The sequence below is a fragment of the Heteronotia binoei genome, chromosome 5, assembly GCF_032191835.1.
Source record: "Heteronotia binoei isolate CCM8104 ecotype False Entrance Well chromosome 5, APGP_CSIRO_Hbin_v1, whole genome shotgun sequence".
NCBI lineage: Eukaryota > Metazoa > Chordata > Lepidosauria > Squamata > Gekkonidae > Heteronotia > Heteronotia binoei.
Genome location: NC_083227.1, coordinates 100,153,345 through 100,175,352, shown reverse-complemented (window position 1 = coordinate 100,175,352; position 22,008 = coordinate 100,153,345). Strand labels below are relative to the sequence as shown.

At 39.4% G+C, this 22,008-nt stretch overlaps 2 protein-coding genes across 4 annotated transcripts in view; one reads left to right on the top strand and one right to left on the bottom strand.

Annotated features, from left to right (window-relative positions):
- Positions 1-22,008, bottom strand: part of CENPP (centromere protein P) — a 256,588-nt gene that overhangs the window by 106,835 nt on the left and 127,745 nt on the right. The window lies entirely within an intron of this gene.
- Positions 392-21,920, top strand: ASPN (asporin). 2 transcript variants are annotated; one of them, XM_060239887.1, is made up of 8 exons: positions 392-615; positions 5,006-5,162; positions 9,277-9,389; positions 13,589-13,802; positions 14,682-14,792; positions 20,627-20,720; positions 21,262-21,400; positions 21,692-21,920. In XM_060239887.1, exons 2-8 carry the CDS (start codon positions 5,012-5,014, stop codon positions 21,887-21,889), a joined length of 1,020 nt encoding a protein of 339 aa, XP_060095870.1. In that variant the 5' UTR covers positions 392-615; positions 5,006-5,011; the 3' UTR covers positions 21,890-21,920. The 2 variants fall into 2 exon arrangements, with proteins under 2 accessions (XP_060095870.1, XP_060095869.1); XM_060239886.1 differs by having other exon boundaries at positions 4,904-5,162.

The window sequence follows — 22,008 nt, the reverse complement described above, 5'->3', positions numbered from 1 at the left end:
ATTTTTAGAAATGATAAAATTTAAACCCAATATTTCTTATTTGCCTGTTTTTCCTTTGCTATTGCTAATTCCTTAAACAAGATGTATCTCCTGAAAAAATAAGTTTGATAACATGTAAAACAGCATCAACTATTAGGAAGTTTTTCTTAAATAAAGAATTCTTGGTCTATTTAAGACCACACTTTGTAAGAAAAAAATAACTGAATTCTTTTCATGAGGTGTATACTTATATATCAGAAATGGACGAATGAACTACATGGGCTCATGTTGGCTTTCTGCCATTCATTATTAGGCTTCAAATTTAACCACAGCTTTTGCTCAGACGTCTAGAGTTAAGCTAGAAATTTTGGCTGTGATACAAGCAGTGATGAAAAACACATGAGTAGTAACAAGTTTCTTAACATTATTCGTCAGTACTAAGATGGACTAATCTACAGAAGCAGTTTATTCAAGTATCACCCAGAGTGCCAGGAGGAACAGGAATTTCTCAATGATTTCCCCACCCTTTTTAGTGTTCATTTTACAGACTTGAATCTGAGTCCTAATATTCAGGAACTGGAAATAAAATTTCTCAGGTTGAATATTCTTTTTAGAAGAACTTGACAAACTTACAAGGTATGTTTTTGGATTTTTTAAGCAACAGGTACGACATTCTAACTCAGCAATTAGTTTGTTATCCTTAATAATGTAATCTATTTAATGTTCATATTTTTAAAAAGTTTAAAGAGCCTATACTGTAGTTTAATGTTTTTATATCGTGCATGATGTAAACAAAAAAGGGAATTAAATATTGTACCTTTTGAACTAATATCAAATATTATCTAACTAACTAATATCAAAAAGATACTTATGTAAAAGAAAATAATATAATCCTATCCAGCTTTATGGATTTAATGCTTTTGTTTTTAGCAGATTTCTAGATAGACACAATTTAAACAAATTTGACCACAAACTAAAACAAGATTTGGAGTAATATCTTAAACACAATTACACCTTTCTAAGCCAACTGACTTCAATGAATATGAAAGAGTGTAACTTTGCTTAGGATTGCATTGTGAAAAACAGAATACATTAATTCCCTTCTCCAAAAGCAAAGCAAGCCTTCAACTACCACAGTGATGTTATGTCTAAACACTGTCTACTAGCAATTAATTCTTCTGCAGACACCTTTGTTCTTTAGAAATATGTTTTATCAAAGTGCATAAGCACAAAATAAATAGGAATCACTTTATTTGGAGAAAGTACAAGAGTTCAAGAAAACGCTGAACTAGCTGTAATCTCACTGCTCAGGATACTGCTTTTCTTCCTATGGATTCAATTTTTGTATAGGTCAATGATTTGGGATCATTAGTAATCATAAGGTTTTTCCATTTCCTCTATACAGGAGAACCAGCATATCCTTGCTGGCTGATTTACTTTAGAAATAATATTGTGGAAACCTATGTTTCAACCAAAACTTAACAGCTGTGCTTTTAAAATATGCCTTTTATAAATTTGGAATATTTTCCATGATTTAGTGAGTCATGATACTAACATATTGTAAAATGAATGAGAGTTTTTAGCAAGCATGCATTCAGCTTAATGGATTTGTTTTTACATTCCATTCCATAAGCAGTTATTTTAATATATACATAAAGTTAGGATGTAACATTTACACCTTAAGTAAAGCAATGCAGCATCCTGTTTGTTCTATGCCAACATCAAGCTCTGTACTACAAATACATTTAATGTAACAGCATAATTTTAAATATATGAGAATTAGCATTAGCTGCTGTACTAATTAATGAATAAATAGCATAGAAAGAAACCTAAAACATGAAATCAAAACCACAAAGTTATTTGGCAAAAGTAATTTAAACAATGTGTCAGATTATTTCTAACATTTATATCCAAGTATTTTTTGTGGATCTGTAGTTGAGAAAGTTTTTCCAAATAGTGTTACATTTTGACTTCATAAAACTAGAGTGGGTGGGTGGGAAAAACTGCATAGTCTGAGCTGTGGCCTGACAAATGAGTTCTAATGCTATGTATGTATGCTTTTCAAAGCAAATAATTAGCATTATTGGGAAGAGATGAAAGCATAAATTTTGACATTCAATTTCCTATATCAACTGGAGGCCAACTTCACAAATGTTGCCAGTCTAACATACTTTTATTCAAGCTGGCAATGTCAGCCAAGGGCTTTCCCCTCCATTAAAATAACAATTTCCTGTGCCAAAAACAAAGTGCTCAGGAAGTTATATGAGCATTTTGCTTAATTTAGACACTTTTACCACTTTTACTCCTATTAAAAAGTGAGTCTGCTTAGATCAACAGTTCATTATAATGGCATTTGGAAACTCTGAGTTCAGGGTGGATTATTCAATTAAACATTACTTGGACAAAAAAAAATGCCTTGATTCCTTCATGACCCTGGCAGCCATTTTAAGAAACTATTACTACTTTCAAGCAATTGAAATTTACCATATTCTAAAGACTGTAATTCAGACTAACACTGTATAGAAATGCACCTAAAATGCTTCCAGTATGCACTTAAAAGCGAACAGTGTGATTGTATACTACTCATTTGCAAATAAATACATCATACGTATATGCACTAGGGGGCCATGTTGCAGTTCTCTGTTGAGGGTATATTGTGGCAAACTTCAGTTGGCCTCTGCATTATGTATGAAATGGAAATTACATTATTTGGAGGGCGTGAGATACCCTTTTTATGCACTTACTCTACAGGAGTATGCATCCATTATGACATTGAGCCAAAAGAGCACAATACTGCTTTCTATTGGCAGATTTGAATGTTGGTGAGCAAATGATTATGCATACCCAGGGTCAGTAAAAAGTCCGAATATAGTAAGGAAAATAGATTCAGGTGGGTAGCTGAGTTGGTCTGAAGCAGGGGTGGCCAAACTTGCTTAATGTAAGAGCCACATAGAATAAATGTCAGATGTTTGAGAGCCACAAGACATGAATGTCAGATGCTGGAGAGCTGCAAGACAGGAAGGAAGGAATGAAGATGGAGAGGTGGAAAGAAAGCAACTTCATATGTATTCTCCAGGCTACCAGCTGGCTTGGCTTGGAGAAGTGATTTAAAGAGAGAAATGCCTTCTCCAAGCTGGCTGATGGGGCAGTGGGGGCTTTGAGAGCCACACAATATGTATGAAAGAGCCACATCTGGCTCCCAAGCCATAGTCTGGCCATCCCTGTTCTGAAGCAACAGAATAAAGTTATCCAGTGGCACCTTTAAGAGCAACGAAGTTTTATTAAAGCTATATGAGCTTTCATGTGCAAACACACTTCTTCAGATCTCTAAATTGTATAGCAGGGCTCAGGATGTGTAACATCAATACATTAGATTAAGACCCTTTAACGAAAATTTAAAACAAGTCTAAAATTTTTAGTAATCAATAATCAAAAAGATGGCACACAAAGAGAATACAAACAGTGCCTCCTTGCCTGGCAGTATGAGAGGAGGAAGGAAAGGCACATGGAATTAAAAAGGACATCAGTCCTAAACCAGTAAAACCCCGTTTACAAAGACCAAAAGGTGGTTGTCCTCCCTGAGCTCATGACTGATTTATTGAGAGTATGTTAAGAGCCCATTAGTAGTAACTTAAAGACTAGCAAAATTTGTGGTAGGGTATGAGCTTTCATGAGTCACTGCTCACCCTGGAGGGCAATAAGTTAAGTGAGCAGTGATTCAGGAAAGCTCATACCCTACCACAAATTTTGTTAGTCTTTAAACTGCTATTGGATTCTTACTTTTCAGATGCTACAGACAAACACAGTTACCCATCTTAATCTATGTTATGAGAGGAATCCTGAATGCTTTGGCTATTGTTTCACAAACACAGGTCATTGCTTATGGTCATGAATGTGACGACCTCTGGAGGGTTAGACAAAGAAGACTAGATTAATAGTTTCAGGCAGTCACACTACTCCATTTTGAAAGTACCTAGGGGAATTCCTGCGAATGGTATTCCTGCCACCTGGTGCCCATCATCCTTTTCTTTCTTGCCATATTTGGACTTCTACTTTGTTTTTAAAATCAGGCTGGATTTATTTCTTCCACCTCTAGCAGCCAAAGAATCTTGGGGTGCTGTTAACATGTGTCTCTGGGGGGCATTAGGCCACCCTGGAGGGCAATAACTCTCATATACTCAAGCTCAAATTTCTATCAGGTGTACAAGAGCTCCCTCTCCAATCTTATAGAAGGGGCAAAAAAAGCCGTCTAGTTGAACCCCCAGCTCAATGCAGAATCAGCCTACAGCATCCCTGACAAATATCTGTCCAGCTGCTGCTTAAAGACTGCCACTGAGGGGGAGCTCACCACCTCCCTCGGCAGCTGATACCAGTGTTGAACAACTCTTACTGTAAAAAGTTTTTCCTAATATCCAGTCAATACCTTCCCACCCTTAATTTAAAACCCATTATTACAAGTCAGTTCTTTTGCTGCCAACAGAAACAGCTCCTTGCCCTCCTCGAAGAGACAGCCTTTTGAATACTTAAAGAGAGCAATCATATCCCCCCTCGATCTCCTTTTCTCCAGACTGAACATTCCCAAGTCCTTCAACCTTTCCTCATAGGGCTTGATCATCCTTGCCACTGTCCTCTGCACTCACACCCTTCTTTCTCCTCCTTCCCTCTGGGCACATGACTTACTGGCAAAAACAGTCACAACCCACTTTTTGAGTCCTGACCCAGAGTTTGAGATCCAGTGGCTTACGCTGATCTGGGGGAGGAGGGCAGCTGCTGTTCATATTTTAAATATAAACTTGGAAGTGTATGGAGCTGCAGTTTATCACATATAAATAAAATGCATATGCCTAAGTTTAATCGGCATTGAAATTATTTGTTTGGTGAAAGTAATTTTCTTTCTGCCTTCATGAAATTGTATTTATTTTAGGAAAGTGCACTCTGTGAAGACATGAGCAAATATATATTCCTCTTCCTCCTGACTCTGTGCTCAGCTAAGCCTTTCATAAACCCTTCCTACTTCACGTTAAAGAATATAATGCTCATGGATATGGAAGAGATGGATGATGACGATGATGACGATGATGACAAGGATGATGATAATTCCCTTTTTCCAACTTTTGACATATTTCCTACATGTCCTTTTGGATGTCAGTGCTATATGAGAGTTGTCCACTGTTCTGATTTGGGTAAGGCTAACATTTTATTTCTTTGAAACTGTGTTTGTTTATGAGTTAATTAGAGACATATGTTTTTATGTATCTGTATTTTAAAACCTAAGTGAAATGACAGCATTTGGAAACTATAGTTCTTCTTAATGTTCTGAAGTGTATTTACATAGAAGATATTCAGCTCAAGCTGAATGATTGACCTCAGTAAGTGTTTACAGGCAACCACAACCATATTGCTACATTTCCAACCTTGTCTGTCAGTAAAAGGCAGCAGGAGAGGGCAAAGCCCTTCCCAGAGATATTTTGGCTTTTGAGGAAGAATGCATCATGGCCTGGTCTGGCAGCAATTCAATTGGCGACTCATATGACTTGTATTACTCACAAGGTCCAACTGCTTACTACTGTTCAACAGCAGCCACCCCATGAAAGCTGGTGTAGTGGTTAAAGTTTCAGATTAGTATCTAGACCCAGATCCTAATCTGCCATGGTTCTCACCAAGTGACTTTAGGCTAGTCACACAGTCAACCTAACCTACCTTTCAGAGGTGTTGTGAGAATAAAATAGAGAAGAGAATGAAGTGAGCTGCTTTGGGTTCCATCGTGAAGAAAAGCAAGGTATAGATGAAACAAATAAATAATAAATATAGCTGAAGATAGGGAAAAGGAAAGGAAAGGTCCCCTGAGCAAGCACCAGTCGTTTCCGACTCTGGGTGACATTGCTTTCACAACGTTTTCACGGCAGACTTTTTATGGGGTGGTTTGCCATTACCTTCCCCAGTCTTTTACACTTTCCCCCCAGCAAGCTGGGTACTCATTTTACTGACCTTGTTTATTTATTTATTTATTTTATTCGATTTATATCCTGCCCTACTTCACCGAGGTGGGCTCAGGGCGGCTTACAACAGTAAAAGCTAACAGAAATCGGTTTAAATATGATTAAAATTATACAATAAAAACATAAAAACCTAAAAATACATAAAACTCACATCGGTATACACTATGCTACATTTTCCTTAAATCAGTCCTTCAATTTCCAATATTCAGTAATCTGATGTTTGAGATTTAGTATTCGGCATTCTGATCACAATTAATTATATGCCAACCGGAAGAGGGTTGTTTTACAGGCCCTGCGGAACTGCTCCAGGTTCCGCAGGGCCCTCACCTCCTCCGGGAGCTGATTCCACCAACAGGGAGCTGCAATCGAGAAGGCCCTGTCCCTGGTCGCTTTCAGACGGGCCTCCTTTGGCCCAGGGATTACAAGGAGGTTCTGAGACCCCGACCTCAGCACTCTCTGGGGAACATGTGGGGAGAGACGGTCCCTAAGGTAGGCAGGTCCCAGACCATAAAGGGCTTTAAAGGTCATAACCAGCACCTTGTACCGAACTCGGTATGTTATCGGCAGCCAGTGCAGTTCCCGAAGCCCCAGCTGAATGTGCTCCCGTCTAGGGAGCCCTAACAACAGCCGGGCAGCGGCATTCTGCACTAGCTGCAACTTCCGGGTTCGACACAGGGGCAGCCCCATGTAGAGGGCATTGCAGTAGTCCGGCCTCGAGGTGACCGTTGCATGGATCACTGTTGCCAGGTCGCCGTCCTCCAGGAAAGGGGCCAGCTGCCTTGCCCGCCTAAGATGAAAGAATGCGGACTTGGCAGTGGCTGCTATCTGGGCCTCCATAGTTAGGGTAGGCTCCAGTAGCTCCCCCAGGCTCCTAACCCTGTGCGCCGCTGACAGAGGCACACCGTCGAGGGCCGGTAAGGGAATCTCCCTCCCCGGACCACGGCGACCCAGGCAAAGGACCTCTGTCTTCGTCGGATTTAGCTTCAGCCCACTCAGCCTGAGACATCTAGACACGGCCTGCAATGCCAGGTCCAGGTTTTCTGGGACACAGGCAGGCTGGCCGTCCATAAGTAGATAGAGCTGGGTGTCATCAGCGTACTGGTGGCAGCCCAGCCCATATCTCCGGGCAATCTGGGTAAGAGGGCGCATATAGATGTTAAACAACATCGGGGATAGAACTGCTCCCTGAGGAACCCCGCAATTCAACGGGTACCTCTGGGACAATTCACCCCCAATCGCCACTCTTTGTCCCCGACCTTTGAGGAAAGAGGTAAGCCATTGTAAAGCCAACCCCTGAATCCCCAAGGTCATTTTACTGACCTTGGAAGGATGGAAGGCTGAGTCAACCTTGGGCCGGCTATGTGAATCCAGCTTCCGCCGGAATCGAACTCAGGTTGTGAGCAGAGAGTTCAGTCCACAGTACTGAAGTACTGCTGCTTTACCACTCTGCACCACGGGGCCACTAGCTGAAGATAGGGGACAGATAAAAGGTAGATTGATGGATGGGTGGGTGGGAAGAAGAAAAGGAATCAGAGAAAAGAATATGGGGGCTTTTCCAGGATGAAAAAAAGAGGAAATGGTGTGGGGAAAGGGATAAATGGATAAGTGAGGAACTCCTTAAAAGTCCACATGCATTCCACCTTGCGAAACTGAGCCTGGCCTAGAGGTCAACACTGGGCACCTTGGCACAGACCAGCCTAGCAACCAGAACCACACAGAGTTTTTCCAGGCAAAGGCTCTGGGAGAAGGAAGGAGAAAAAGTTGAAGATGGGTGTGCAGATAAAGGTAGGCTAGCTGGACATTGGGAAGGTCAGAAAGAAGCAGGAAAAGGAAAGACTACAGGAAAGGATTGCCAGGTGAGGCCAACAAGCTGGCAGGATTCTTAACAAGAGGCTCCGGGAGAGGGAAGGAAGAAGCACAATTGGATAACTAATGCATGACATGTAAGAGCTGACCCTCTTACAACTCATGCATTAGGCGATATTTTATCTTAAATATGTTGAACAAGTAAAATGTGTCCCGATAGTTACTATAGTTAATTTAGAATCTTGTTACTAGAGGCTAAGATTTATTTTTTTGGGGTGGGGAAGGTTATAAGAGTAATAGAAAAAGAGGGGTGGTCAAAGGCTAGAATGTTACCTCCATATGCAAAGGCTGTATATGTCGGAATGTCACTTACTTGGGGTTCATAGTGTGGGTGGATGCACCCTTTGTGTGATGGTCATTGGTTTCTAATTAACTACTGCAGAAAATGGAATGCTGCATTAGATTAGTGCCAAGGTTCAGAGGCCCTCTGACTTAAAAAATCCTGACTATGCCCCTGGGAGGCAGACTCCCCGGGCTGGATTTTCCTGCTTTTGCAGCCAACTTTGAAACTGGCTGTGATAAGAAAACCACCACCTCTCACCCTCCCATCCTGCTGAGTAGGAGGGGGAAGAGACAGAAGGGCCCCAGCAGGCTGGGTCTTCCTGCTTCTTGCAGCCAGCCAGCTACCCACTGCGGCTACCTCTTCCTTCCTGCTCTGCTGAGTTGGGGGGCCTCAACAGGAAGTGGGGGCAGATCCCCAGAGGCCCCCCTGTAATTATGGGTCATCAAGCCAATAAAGGTTATTGTGTGTGTAGTTATGGGCCTGCCAAGGTCATAGTTTGCCTAGGGTACAAAAAACTCGGGAGAGCTCTAGATAGCTATCGTATCAAGTAAATTTGGACTTGTGGGTCACCATACCAAAAAGGTTGGGAACCAGTGCCTTAGGTATGCACTACAATACTGTACTAAAATGTCAGCTGTTTTACAGGGTATCATGAATGTAAACTCTCCTGCAGACCACAAAAGGACTCCATGAGGAAAAGATAACTTCCTGCACATTTCAGATAAAAATAAGAACATAAGAGAAGCCATTTTGGATCAGGCTTATAGCCCATCCAGTCCAACACTCTGTGTCATACAGTGGCTAAAAAACCCAGGCTCCATCAGGAGGTCCATCAATGGGACCAGGACACTAGAAGCCCTCCCACTGTGCCCCCACAAAGCACCAAGTATACAGAGCATCACTGCCCCAGTCAGAGAGTTCCATCAATAATCCCTTAAAAGTAAACCTTTGACAGAAACAGGGAAAAAAATCATGAGATTGTTTCAGTAAATATCTTTTATAAAAGTCAGATAAATCTCATCCTAGCTAAACTTACTGAGGCAGAATTTTCATTCATGCCAAACTATAACAAAAAAATAATATAAGCACTTGAGGGATTAAATGCCATTTTAAATGCATATTTATATTGTATTTTGTCCTAATAAATAGGTTTGACCTCAATACCAAGAAATATTCCTCCTGATACTCGCATGTTAGACCTTCAAAATAACAAAATTAAAGAGGTCAAGGAAAATGATCTTAGAGGACTTACATCACTTTACGTAAGTTTGATTTCCAATGGCCATATTTAGATCATAAAGTCATTGCATTAAGAAATGTTTTGCTAAATTCTACCATGACTGGATCAGAATACAATCACTTTCCTCTGAATCAAAGCTTATGACTGGGATGAAATGACACTTCACCTCATAGGTAGCTTGTGGAAATCTACAGCTTGAGAAAAGAAATGTCAGACTTCTCTGTTTTATGTGTTGTTACACCCTGTACAAAAGTCTGTATAGTCAAAGCAGTGGTATTCCCAGTAGTAATGTATGGCTGTGAGAGTTGGACCATAAGGAAGGCCAAGTGCAGAAGAATAGATGCTTTTGAGCTGTGGTACTGGAGAAGAATCTTGAGAGACCCTTGGACTGCAAGAAGATCAAATCAGTCAGTCCTAAGGGAAATCAACCCTGACTGTTCCCTGGAAGGTTAGATGCTGAAGCTGAAGCTCAAATACTTTGGCCACCAAATGAGAAGGGAGCAGTCACTAGAGAAGACCCTGATGCTGGGAAAGAAAGAAGGTAAAAGAAGGGGACAGCAAAAGATGAGATGACTGGACAGTGTTACTGATGTAACTAACATGAATTTGAGCAGACTTCAGACGATGGTAAAAGACAGACGGGCCTGGTGTGATTTTGTCCATGGGGCCGCAGAGTCGGACTCGACTGTGGGACTGAACAACAAAAAACACCTGTACTGGCTTTTAAAAACTGTTTTTATTGGTATTTTTTAACTTTGATTTTTATTGATATATTTGAATTGGTGCAAATTTATTGTTCCCACTGTCTGTTTTATTTTATTGTTGTGAGCCACCTCAAGCGAGTCTGAAAGTGCAACATATAGGTTTTTCAGATAATAAATATATAATCTGAACTTCACTAATGCTGAAAAGGTAATCTAAAGTAGCCTTCCCCAGATAAGACAAGGGCTGAAAAAACAGGATTTCCAAGATGAGAATCAGGTCAGAACTGTAATAGATATGTAAATATGGACTCTATACAATAAGTCATCAGTGGTGGCATATTCCATAACTAGATAAAGGAGGCGGGGTCCATTGTGAATAAAGGAAGTCACTGTGCCCCACATAAAGGACTTTTCATGTCCACCCATTCTTTGAACCTTGGCAAATAGATGCTCACTTGAGCACCACCTTACCAAGGTTCAAAGAAAGGGGGGACATGAAAAACCCATGGCTCTATTTGGGTAGGGAGAAAGGGAAGAATTAGAGAGAGTCAAAAAGAGATGATTTAGTTTCCAGACTGAATAAACTGGATATCTGTGCAAGCTTCTAGTGGTGGTAAGTGGGGAAAGGTTCTTCTATCTGTTAGGATGGTGAAATGAAATTGGAAAGGTAAACACCTCATTGAGATATAGTAACTAGAAACCTGGTGGTTACATTTTCCATACTTCTAGAAGGATTGTAGGTTTTACTACAGTGACAAAATATCCTATTTTAGGTTGACAAGTGCTAGTTTGATGCATAGGAGCTTTGGGGCATGCAAATTCAATGAATGAAAATATAGAGAATATGAAAAAATATCAGCCATTGCTTGATCCAAATCCCCCTCACACAAGCCGTGCATACATAGCAAAATCCAAAGCTGATTTTAAAAAACCCTATTTCATATCACTCTACAAAAGGGGGAAAAAATCTATCACTATTCTAAAGCAAAACTGTTTTCAGATAATACGCTGTTTGCAGATCAGTACTTGAAATCTATTTATGGAATGATCAAAGATGTTCAGAAGAAGTAACGAATCTATTTCTCTAAAGACTCAAGAGTACAGATATCTTTATATGCCAAACACACCAATTAAGAAATGGAACACTAATTCTTTTGGGTATAAACGTTGAGGGTTTGAATTACAGATTAATTAGTAGCCAGTTGAAATCTTACAAACATAAATGTCTTGGTTAGACATCAAATTATTACAAAATACCATGATCAAGAGAAATTAAAAAAATGAGTTTTCAAAGCTTTCATTGACTTCTACAGAGCCAATTTGGTTAAGCGTGCAGACTCTAATCTGGGAGAACCAGGTTTGATTCCCCACTTCTTCACATGACCTGCTAGGTGACCTTGGTCAATTCACAGTTCTAGAAAGAGCTACTTTCTCAAGAGAAGTTCTCCAAAGAGCTCTCTCAGCCCCACCTACCTCACAGGGTGTCTGTTGTGGGGAGAGGAAAAAAGACTGTAAGCCGCTCTGAGACTCAGAGTGAAGAGTTATTTCACTTTCATAGCAAACAGCAATTTGCTGTTATTTCTGAATCAGTAAACTTTGGTTTGGACTTGCTCAGAAAGCCAGAATTCCAACAATAGTTTAATCTTATTTTGGAATCCTGGTTTTCAGGAAAAACACAAATCACAGCTTTTAGGTCCAGATGTTGTGTGAAGAGATTGTTTTCTCAAAAAATTGAAAACTTTCAGGGAGGATGGTAAGGGGATCAAAGAAAGGACAAAAGCCTGAGGATATCATTCAAGTAGTGGCTAATTATACTCTGTTATTACATGAGAACTAACCCTACATTTACCGACTGATTATGGGCCAATCTAGACAAAATGGTGGTAGACATGTTTCAACTCCCATAGATTTAATGGAAAGGGGCTGAATTTGACTGGGGCCTCAGTACTGGGGGGACAGTTCATTATTTTTACAAACTTCTACCCTCCTCACATAGAAAATATGTGAGCAGAATGCTGGAAGGATCAATTAGATGGTGAAAACATCACTAAGGTTAAATTCTCCTCTGTAAGCATGACATTCTGATACAATTTAGTTTTCCTACCACGAAAAAGTGTGTTAGATTTTTCTTGCCATTTTATCTAATTTAAACCTAAAGATGGATGGAAAACTATATATTTTTGCCTGAATTACAGTTATGTATGCACCCATGGCACAGAGTGCAGTACTGCAGTCCTAAGCTCTACTCACGACCTGAGTTCGATCCCAGCGGAAGCTGGGTTCAGGTAGCTGGCTCCAGGTTGACTCAGTCTTCCATCCTTCCGAGGTCGGTAAAATGAGTACCCAGCTTGCTGGGGGGGAAGTGTAGATAACTGGGGAAGGCAATGGCAAACCACCCCGTAAAAAGTCTGCTGTGAAAACGTTGTGAAAGCAATGTCACCCAGAGTCGGAAACGACTGGTGCTTGCACAGGGGACTACCTTTATGGTACTGAACAAGATTAGTGCATATTCTTTTTAGATATCGTATATGGCCTTTCTAATGGCTTTTGGGCATCCTATACGGCTTTTACTTTGCTTCTTTTGAAGAATCTGATAAAGAACGGCTGGACACCAAACAACAACATTGGATTTATATTCCGCCCTCCACTCTGAATCTCAGAGTGGCTTACAATCTCCTTTATCTTCCTTCCCCACAACAAACACCCTGTGAAGTAGGTGGGGCTGAGAGGGCTCTCCCAGAAGCTGCCCTTTCAAGGACAAGCATTGCAAGAGCTATGGTTGACCCAAGGCCATTCCAGCAGCTGCAAATGAAGAAGTGGGGAATCAAACCCGGTTCTCTCAGTGCACTTAACCATTACACCAAACTCTAACAGCATATTTTTAGCAAGTTAAAAGGGAAATAACGGGATATGAAAATTTCTCATTTATAGCAATAGAATGGAACTGAAAAATGATGTGTCATGAAGCTGACAATTTCCAGAAACTCACCCACCTCTTAGGCCCTGAAACAACTGAAAGAAATTTAAATAAGTTAAATGAATTGGAAGTGAGAAGTCATCCTTTTAAAGCTGAGTAGCCATGGATTTGAACTGTCCTTAGATAGGAGACCAATGGGGAGCAGCATACAAGATCAAAATACAAAAAATATAAATTATTTTAAAAGGTAAGACCTGTATAAATTATCATATAGCTCAAAGCAAAAAATATACTACCTGTATCACAAAGGAAGGTGAAAATATTTGGCCAAAATGTAACAAAATATCGACTCTGGAGTCTATTCGAGAAATTTAAAGGAATGCTTTTACAGTTGGCTGAGAATAAACATTTGGTTCATCTAACTCATGCAGAAAGCTTTGCAAACAAACAGAACCTGTAGTCACATAAAACTTAACTAACTTTCAAAGAATCCCAATAGGGACAAGTTAATACACTAGATGTAATAGATATTCATTTTAAATATACTTTTCATAAAAATTAAAACATTTTCTAACCACCATTTTCCACATATTTTCCAAGGCGCTTGCATTGAACAACAACAGAATAACCAAGATACACCCCAAAGCCTTTCAGTCCACAAAGAAATTGCGACGTCTCTACTTGTCCCACAATCAGTTGACTGAGATCCCTGAAAACCTGCCAAAAGGCTTGGCAGAGTTACGAATTCATGATAATAAGGTTAAAAAGGTACACAAAGAAGCTTTTAAAGGCATGAAGGCTTTGCATGTTTTAGGTAAGTAAACCACATCAGCTATATCAAGTGTATAGTGCCAATTTATTTATTTCATTAGATTTGTATCCCGTCCTCCCCTTACGGGCTCAGGGTGGCTATACCTCTGCCATGAACTCACTAGACAGCCTAGGAAAATCACCCTTTTGCAATAGCCTTCTCCATGGGGATAATATTACTGACTGACTTTACAAGATTCTTGTAAAGATTACATGATAATTTATGTGAAGAGCTTTAAACACTTTTAAGGTGCTATATAAATGCTAATTATTATTCTAAGCAGAAACCTGTGGGAGGGTTTTGCAGGGAAGAAGAAATGCCAACCCATGCACTAGTTCCCACTTCTTCCTGCTTCTCTTTCCCATTGCCTTTCTCTCCTTACTCTCCTAGCACTGGTATCCTTCTGAACACCTCTATATTTCCTCATCCTCCCACTGCAACCTTTTTCAACTGCATGTTCCTACCACCTCTTTCCTCCTCACCCTCCCACTATCACATTTCTCACCTGCTGCCACCTCTTTCACCCCCAATTTTGCTGCTATGGCCTCCTCTCTCTTTTTTCCTCATCTCTGCTTTTCTCCTTCCACCTCATCCCAGATACAGCACTGTTTATAAGGTTTTATGGGCAGTTTCCCCCAAATGGCAACTGAGATCTTGCAATATAGCACTTTGAGACCTCACAACGCTGTACTGTGAGACCTCAACATCAACCATTTTAACAGTTTTTAAAATTTTCTCAGTAGTGAAGTCAAGGCCCTATACATGAGCGAAGGCTCTCCTTTATTATTGCTGTGTAAATTGGGAGAGTTGCTGAAATATTTTAGTCACACTAACTTAAGAATTCACCAGTTGCCACTGTTACAAAGTACTTTCTTTTGATAGAAATGAGTGCAAATCCTCTGGATAATGATGGAATAGAACCTGGAGCATTTGAAGGTGTGACGGTCTATCACATAAGAATAGCAGAAGCTAAATTAACCTCTGTTCCTAAAGGTACTGTGTCTTAATTTTTAAACCTAGTGTTTGATATGGATGTAATTAAAAATCTGGGGGCCCTAATCAGGCATAGTTGCACAGCACACAAAGGGAGTGGAATCAATCCCCCCAATGTCATTTCCTCCGGCCAAAATTTCAGAAAATAATAACTTGCATTTTTGCAAATTTCTGCCTCCTAAATAAATAACCAACAGAAATATAGATCACTCTTTGATCCTTTACCATACAACAAAGGAAAACAGCTACTAGTGAACTAAAATGATCTACACTTACTGTTCTGATCTGTAAGTGCTGGACCTGACTTAAGCTACAGACCAGCACAAAAATAACTATTAAAACCCCCAAACTTTAAGTGTAGGCTAATGGGGTCTGAACTTGCTGAGAGTGAGAGGGATCTCTGGATTGTAGTGGATAGTTCAATGAAAGTGCCAACCCAGTATGCTGCATTAGTGAAAAGGGCAAACTCCATGTTATGGATTATCATGAAAGGGACTGGAAATAAAACTCCCAATATTATGATTCCACTTTATAGATCTAGGGTGCAGCCTGATTTGGAATACAGTGTACAGTTCTGGTCACTGTATCTCAAAAAAGACAATGCAGAGCTGGAGAAAGTAAAAAGGAGGCAACCAAGATTATAAGGAAGTTGGAGTATTATAAGGAAGTTGGAGAGCCAGTTTGGTGTAGTGGTTAAGTGTGCGGCCTCTTATCTGGGAGAACCGGGTTTGATTCCCTACTCCTCCACTTGCACCTGCTGAGATGGCCTTGGGTCAGCCATAGCTCTGTCAGAGGTTGTCCTTGAAAGGGCAGCTGCTGTGAGAGTCCTCTCCAGCCCCACCCACCTCACAGGGTGTCTGTTGTGGGGGAGGAAGGTAAAGGAGATTGTGAGCCGCTCTGAGACTCTTCGGAGTGGAGGGCGGGATATAAATCCAATATCTTCTTCTACCTTCCCTATGAGGAAAGGCTGAAGTGTCTGGGACTGTCCAGTTTAGAAGAGAAATGACTAAGAGGGGACATGATAGATACTTATCAAATGCATGGGGAAGAGAGAGTTGATAAAGAGAAATTTTTCTTCCTCTCCCAAAATACTAGAACTTGAGGGCCTCCCAAAACACTAGAACTTGAGGAAGACAGCAGTAGATTTAGGATAGAGAAAAGGATATAGAGTGATTAAAATGTGAACTTTACTGCCAGAGGATGCAGTGATGGCCACAGGAATAAACAGCTTTAAAAGGAGATTAAATAGATTCATGGAGGATAGTTCTATCAGTAGCTACTAGCCATGGTGACTGAGGGTAACCTCCACATTCAGAGGCATAAACCTCTGAATCCCAGAACCAGGAGGCAACATCAGGGGAAGTTCTCAGCCTCTTTGCTCTGTTGTTGGCTCTCCAGAGGAACTGGTTGGCCACTGTGTAAGGATGAACTATTGGTCTGATCCAGCAGGTCTCTTCTTATATTCTTAATTGTGACTTTAATATAGTAGTAAATATTTAAACTTAGTTTTACTGTCAGAGTGTTAAAATCTTACTATTTGGAAAAACATTCTTAGAACAAACACTGTTTAAAATATTTTTCATCTATCTGAAAAAATGTTGATCCATTTCTGATTAACACTGATAGTAGTTAACCTCACAAGCCCACCTGTATGAACATTCTTCTCTAATTTCCCAGCTCAGAACTAGCAAAAGACATTATTAACTTTTCTAGAAAAACATGGGAGGTACTGGCATACTAGGAAGCTAGAAGAAGAAACCGTTCTTGATATTTCATACTGAATCTTGCCAGAACTAACAGCACCACAGCTTTAATACTTTCCTAAGCCACAATGGAAACCAGAAGCATGCTTGAGGTCATGGTACAGCCAGAAAACAGATAGCTAAGTATAATAAACAAGCCAGCTTTCAAAACCTAAAAGTACTCAATGTCTTCCATCATCTGAATTTTAAAGAACACCCAAGAGACAACTATTGGTTGAACTATCAGCCAATAGTTTTAAAGTACTGGTGGCTACTTATATTCAACTTGGAAAACTATTCTGCAGATAAACATAAAAACAGCATACTAAATATACTTCATGATTACAGTTTTCCACAGCCTATGCTGCGTTAACATCTATAACAATTATAAAATCATAACTGCTACATCCTTTGGAAAAATCCTACATGTGGTAATGATTATTTATATTTTGATTAGAAAAAAATGAGCTTCCTACCAACGGCTGAGAAATTGCACACAGTTTCTACACGTGATTTTGTAACTTCTATGAAATATGGAGTAAACTTGAAACTTAAAGACAATATCAAGCATTTTCCAGCATTTGTGAGATTCCCAAATCTACATAGGCCAAACGCATAGGAACTTAAGAGATACCACCATTATGAATAAACTGGAGCCTCAGAGAGTGAAGCTGCCATGCTGCAGTTTTTCATCTGCAAAAGCAGCATATAATTTGGTACTTACCCAGGGCATCTACTATTTACTTTCAGGTGATCAGGGATCACCATCACAGCTGTACTGTCCATACTGGTAGCAGGAAGAGCACTGCTTGTGTTCATCTCTTTTAGACTCTTAGGAATGCATTTTAATAAATGTTTTCCATACTTTCTCTTAACTTGATTTCAGCTTGTAATCAATAGAACACACAAAGTGTAAAACCAAAGAACATCTCTAAAAGCTAAATAAAATAGTAAGGCCTGGCACGCTTATCCAAATTCATATATGAGCTTACTAAATTGACTGTAATAAAAAAGAAGCACAAAGAGAGAGAGGTGTCTTCTATGGTGTGCTGTTCTGCGGTATGATTTGATGGCATGATCAAGAAACATGAGTGTAAGACTCATGACAATTCAGTAGGGCAGTGTCCTAGAGTTCTACAAATGCCATGGTTATTGGACTCCGATATGCTTGCAGTCTTGGGTAGAAAATATATATTATGTAGACAAAAATTTCTAGAACTAACAGCCTAATACTAAATAAAGTTATGCCTTTCTAAGCTCATTTAAATCAACAGGCTTAGGCAGTTGTAACTCTATTCAAAATTGCACTCCAAGCCTGACAAATTAACAGCATCTTTTATAGGAACAGAGCAAGATTTAAGCCCAGTGCAGTTTAAAGACCAACAACATTTCCAGCCTATAAGCTTCTGAGAGTTGAAGCTTCTTTCATCAGACATAGGCATATACAGTCACTCTGGTCACCTAGCTTGATCGTAATAAGACAGTTTTTTGCAATGTTTAAAAATATCTGCATACCAGTCTGACACAAAGTAAGCTCCCAAATTCATGGAAGATAAATATTTGTTAGTAACTTTTCCCACACCTTGGATTAAGATAACCAGTTTCTATTTTTAATACTTGGTTCAGACTTTGTTTTGAGATAAGAATAGCCTTGTTGGATCAGACTATAAAATACAATAATACACAACAAACAATTACACATTTTCATTATTTGTTTAATAAAGAAGTGCCTCTCTTTTATCCATCCTAAAACTATTTGCCATCAACTTCATTGGGTGCCTCCAATTTCTAGCATTATGGGAAAAGGAGAAAAAGCTCTCTGTCACCACCCCATGCATAATTTCAAAAAACATCTCTCATGTGTGTGTCTGTCTTTCTTCTAAACTGAAAAGCTCCATACTCTTCCAAACCCTTGATCATTCAGGTTCAAACTGAGACAATGGATTAACAAATCTGGATCTAAGAAATGCATACGAAAACCCCTCTCTAGCTATTCTGTCTTATTAAGATCAAGCTAGGTGACCAGAGTGACTGTATATGCCTCACTAACCTGTTACATTTCTTTGAGGGGGTGAACAAACATATGGACAAAGGAGACCCGATAGATGTTGTTTACCTTGACTTCCAGAAAGCTTTTGATAAAGTTCCTCATCAAAGGCTCCCTTAGAAAGCTTGAGAGTCATGGAGTAAAAGGACAGGTCCTCTTGTGGATCAAAAACTGGCTGAGTAATAGGAAGCAGAGAGTGAGTATAAATAGGCAGTCTTCGCAGTGGAGGACGGTAAGCAGTGGGGTGCCGCAGGGCTCGGTACTGGGTCCCATGCTCTTTAACTTGTTCATAAATGATTTAGAGTTGGGAGTGAGCAGCGAAGTGGCCAAGTTTGCGGATGACACTAAATTGTTCAGGGTGGTGAGAACCAGAGAGGATTGTGAGGAACTCCAAAGGGATCTGTTGAGGCTGGGTGAGTGGGCGTCAACGTGGCAGATGCGGTTCAATGTGGCCAAGTGCAAAGTAATGCACATTGGGGCCAAGAATCCCAGCTACAAATACAAGTTGATGGGGTGTGAACTGGCAGAGACTGACCAAGAGAGAGATCTTGGGGTCGTGGTAGATAACTCACTGAAAATGTCAAGACAGTGTGCATTTGCAATAAGAAAGGCCAACGCAATGCTGGGAATTATTAGAAAGGGAATTGAAAAGAAATCAGCCAGTATCATAATGCCCCTGTATAAATCGATGGTGCAATCTCATTTGGAGTACTGTGTGCAGTTCTAGTCGCCACACCTCAAAAAGGATATTATAGCATTGGAGAAAGTCCAGAAAAGGGCAACTAGAATGATTAAAGGGCTGGAACACTTTCCCTATGAAGAAAGATTGAAATGCTTGGGACTCTTTAGCCTGGAGAAACGTTGACTGCAGGGTGACATGATAGAGGTTTACAAATAATGCATGGGATGGAGAAAGTAGAGAAAGAAGTACTTTTCTCCCTTTCTCACAATACAAGAACTTGTGGGCATTCGATGAAATTGCTGAGCAGACAGGTTAAAACGGATAAAAGGAAGTACTTCTTCACCCAAAGGGTGATTAACATGTGGAATTCACTGCCACAGGAGTGGTGGCGGCCACAAGCATAGCCACCTTCAAGAGGGGTTTAGATAAAAATATAGAGCAGAGGTCCATCAGTGGCTATTAGCCACAGTGTGTATGTGTGTGTATATATATATATATATATATAAATTTTTTGCCACTGTGTGACACAGTGTTGGACTGGATGGGCCATTGGCCTGATCTAACATGGCTTCTTTTATGTTCTTATGTTCTTATTCAGCACTCTAGGTAACGTTATGCATCTATCTATCTATCTATCTATCTATCTATCTATCTATCTATCTATCCATCCATCCATCCATCTTCTCACACTCCTATTGTGAGTTGCTTTCAGAGTGTTGTTAGTATAAAATGAAATGATAAAGCTAAGGCTGCAGTTGAAAAATATTTTAGCTAAAAAGGTGTTCCAGACTAATTGGGTAGTAATTTTTAAAATATTTTTACATATTTTTAAATTAACACTATTCTAGGTATTAGGCACTATCTTAGAAATAGCATTCCTTTATTTCAGACACAGAGGAAAAAGTGCTTTTTCCTGGATGGTGTTTGCTGCAAGCATCATCCAAAAACTCAGCAAAAATGTTTAGTTTCATTTATACCCTATTGCCATTCATATGGAAAATATTTAAGAATATAATCAATTGAAACTGAAATGATTAATCTTGTAAATTCTTTTAAAAATCAGATTATAACCACCCAAAACTTTTTGGAAAGGTAGAAGAAACACTGGCAGCATGGAAAATATAAAGAAAATTGATAATTGCATGCTGTACAATATTTAGTAAGTTTTCTTCAGCAGTGTTAAACGTATTACTCTAAATCTTGGGAAGCCGTGTCTAAAAAGTCCAAATTAACCAGCAAACTGACAAATAAAATGACCAAATCATTTCCACATTTTATGTTTAATACTATATTCAAATGTTGAAAATACATGACTTTAAATTGTCTACCACTGTTTCATCTCAAATACTTTTCTCCTCAATAGGATTACCATCCAGTCTACTAGAACTCCATCTGGATGACAACAAAATTTCTTCAGTAGAACTTGAGGATTTTATTCGGTATAAAAACCTTCAAAGGTAAGACATAACATGGGAAATTCTTTCTGAAGATTTAATAATACAGGTATTTTAGGATTTTTCTCCAAACTTTTAACTTTTTTATTAGAGTAAGAGTAGTGACTGAAACTTCAAATAATTCCCTACAAATAATATTAATATATAAAAGGTAATTCAGTATTGAGGATTATTCAACTGTACTCCCAGGACCTCACCAGCCCAATGAAGACTACATGAATTACACAATTCATGCACATGAGGCTCTGCAATCAACATAGCTGGCATAGTTCCCAAACAAATTGAAACTGGATTGTTAAACAAGTCCCCAAACAAATATCTCTTTTTTCAGATATCTGCACTGTTGTGCTTTAAAATGAATGGTGACTTTTTGTGTTATTAATTACAGTAAGTCTTCAGGGTTTCTTTTTTGCCGAAATGGTGGAGAGGAGAATGATGTAAACCACTTTGGTTCACCACTAGAGTGAAAGACAGGGTGTACATGATGTAAAATAAATAAACCAAAATGGCTCAAGCTATTTAGATTTCTTTTATTTATCTCTAGGCTGGGGCTGGGAAACAACAGGATCAAGGATGTGGAAAATGGAAGTTTTGCAAGAATACCAAGTGTACGAGAAATACATCTAGAAAAGAACAAGCTGAAGAGGATCCCTGATGGCCTTTCAGATTTGAAATATCTACAGGTAATATACAATTCAGGTGCATATATGCTGTAAATCAGAAACAAGAAAGAATCAACGGAAGAAACTTTTAAGGACAACCTGTAAGACCCTGTTGCAAAGAGACACCTCCCAAGGGCACAAAGCCAGTTACAAAACAACGCCCTAAGAGACCAAGCTGTTCTTAATATAAGCCATATGCTACACAAATTCACATCTGAGTTATTAGATACCACGAGGCCCTAGAATGTGAGCTCCAAACTATAATTTCTCTTTTTGTTATTCAGGTTGTATTTTTCTCTTGCCTTCCTACAGGTTGTCTTCCTTCATTCTAACAGTATTTCAAAAGTGGGAGTGAATGATTTTTGTCCAACAGGAGGAAGGCTGAAGAAGACATTGTACAGTGGCATTAGCCTATTCAACAATCCTGTTAAATACTGGGATGTCCAGCCTGGAACATTTCGCTGTATATTAAACAGAAACAGTGTGCAGATCGGAAATTATGGAAAATAAGAATGTATAGTTAATACATCAGATAAAAATATCAAACCAGCATCGTAGTACTTGAAATTTGTTGGCCAGCTTTATACTGTCCAATTACTTTAAAATACTGACAATTATTTCAGAGTTTA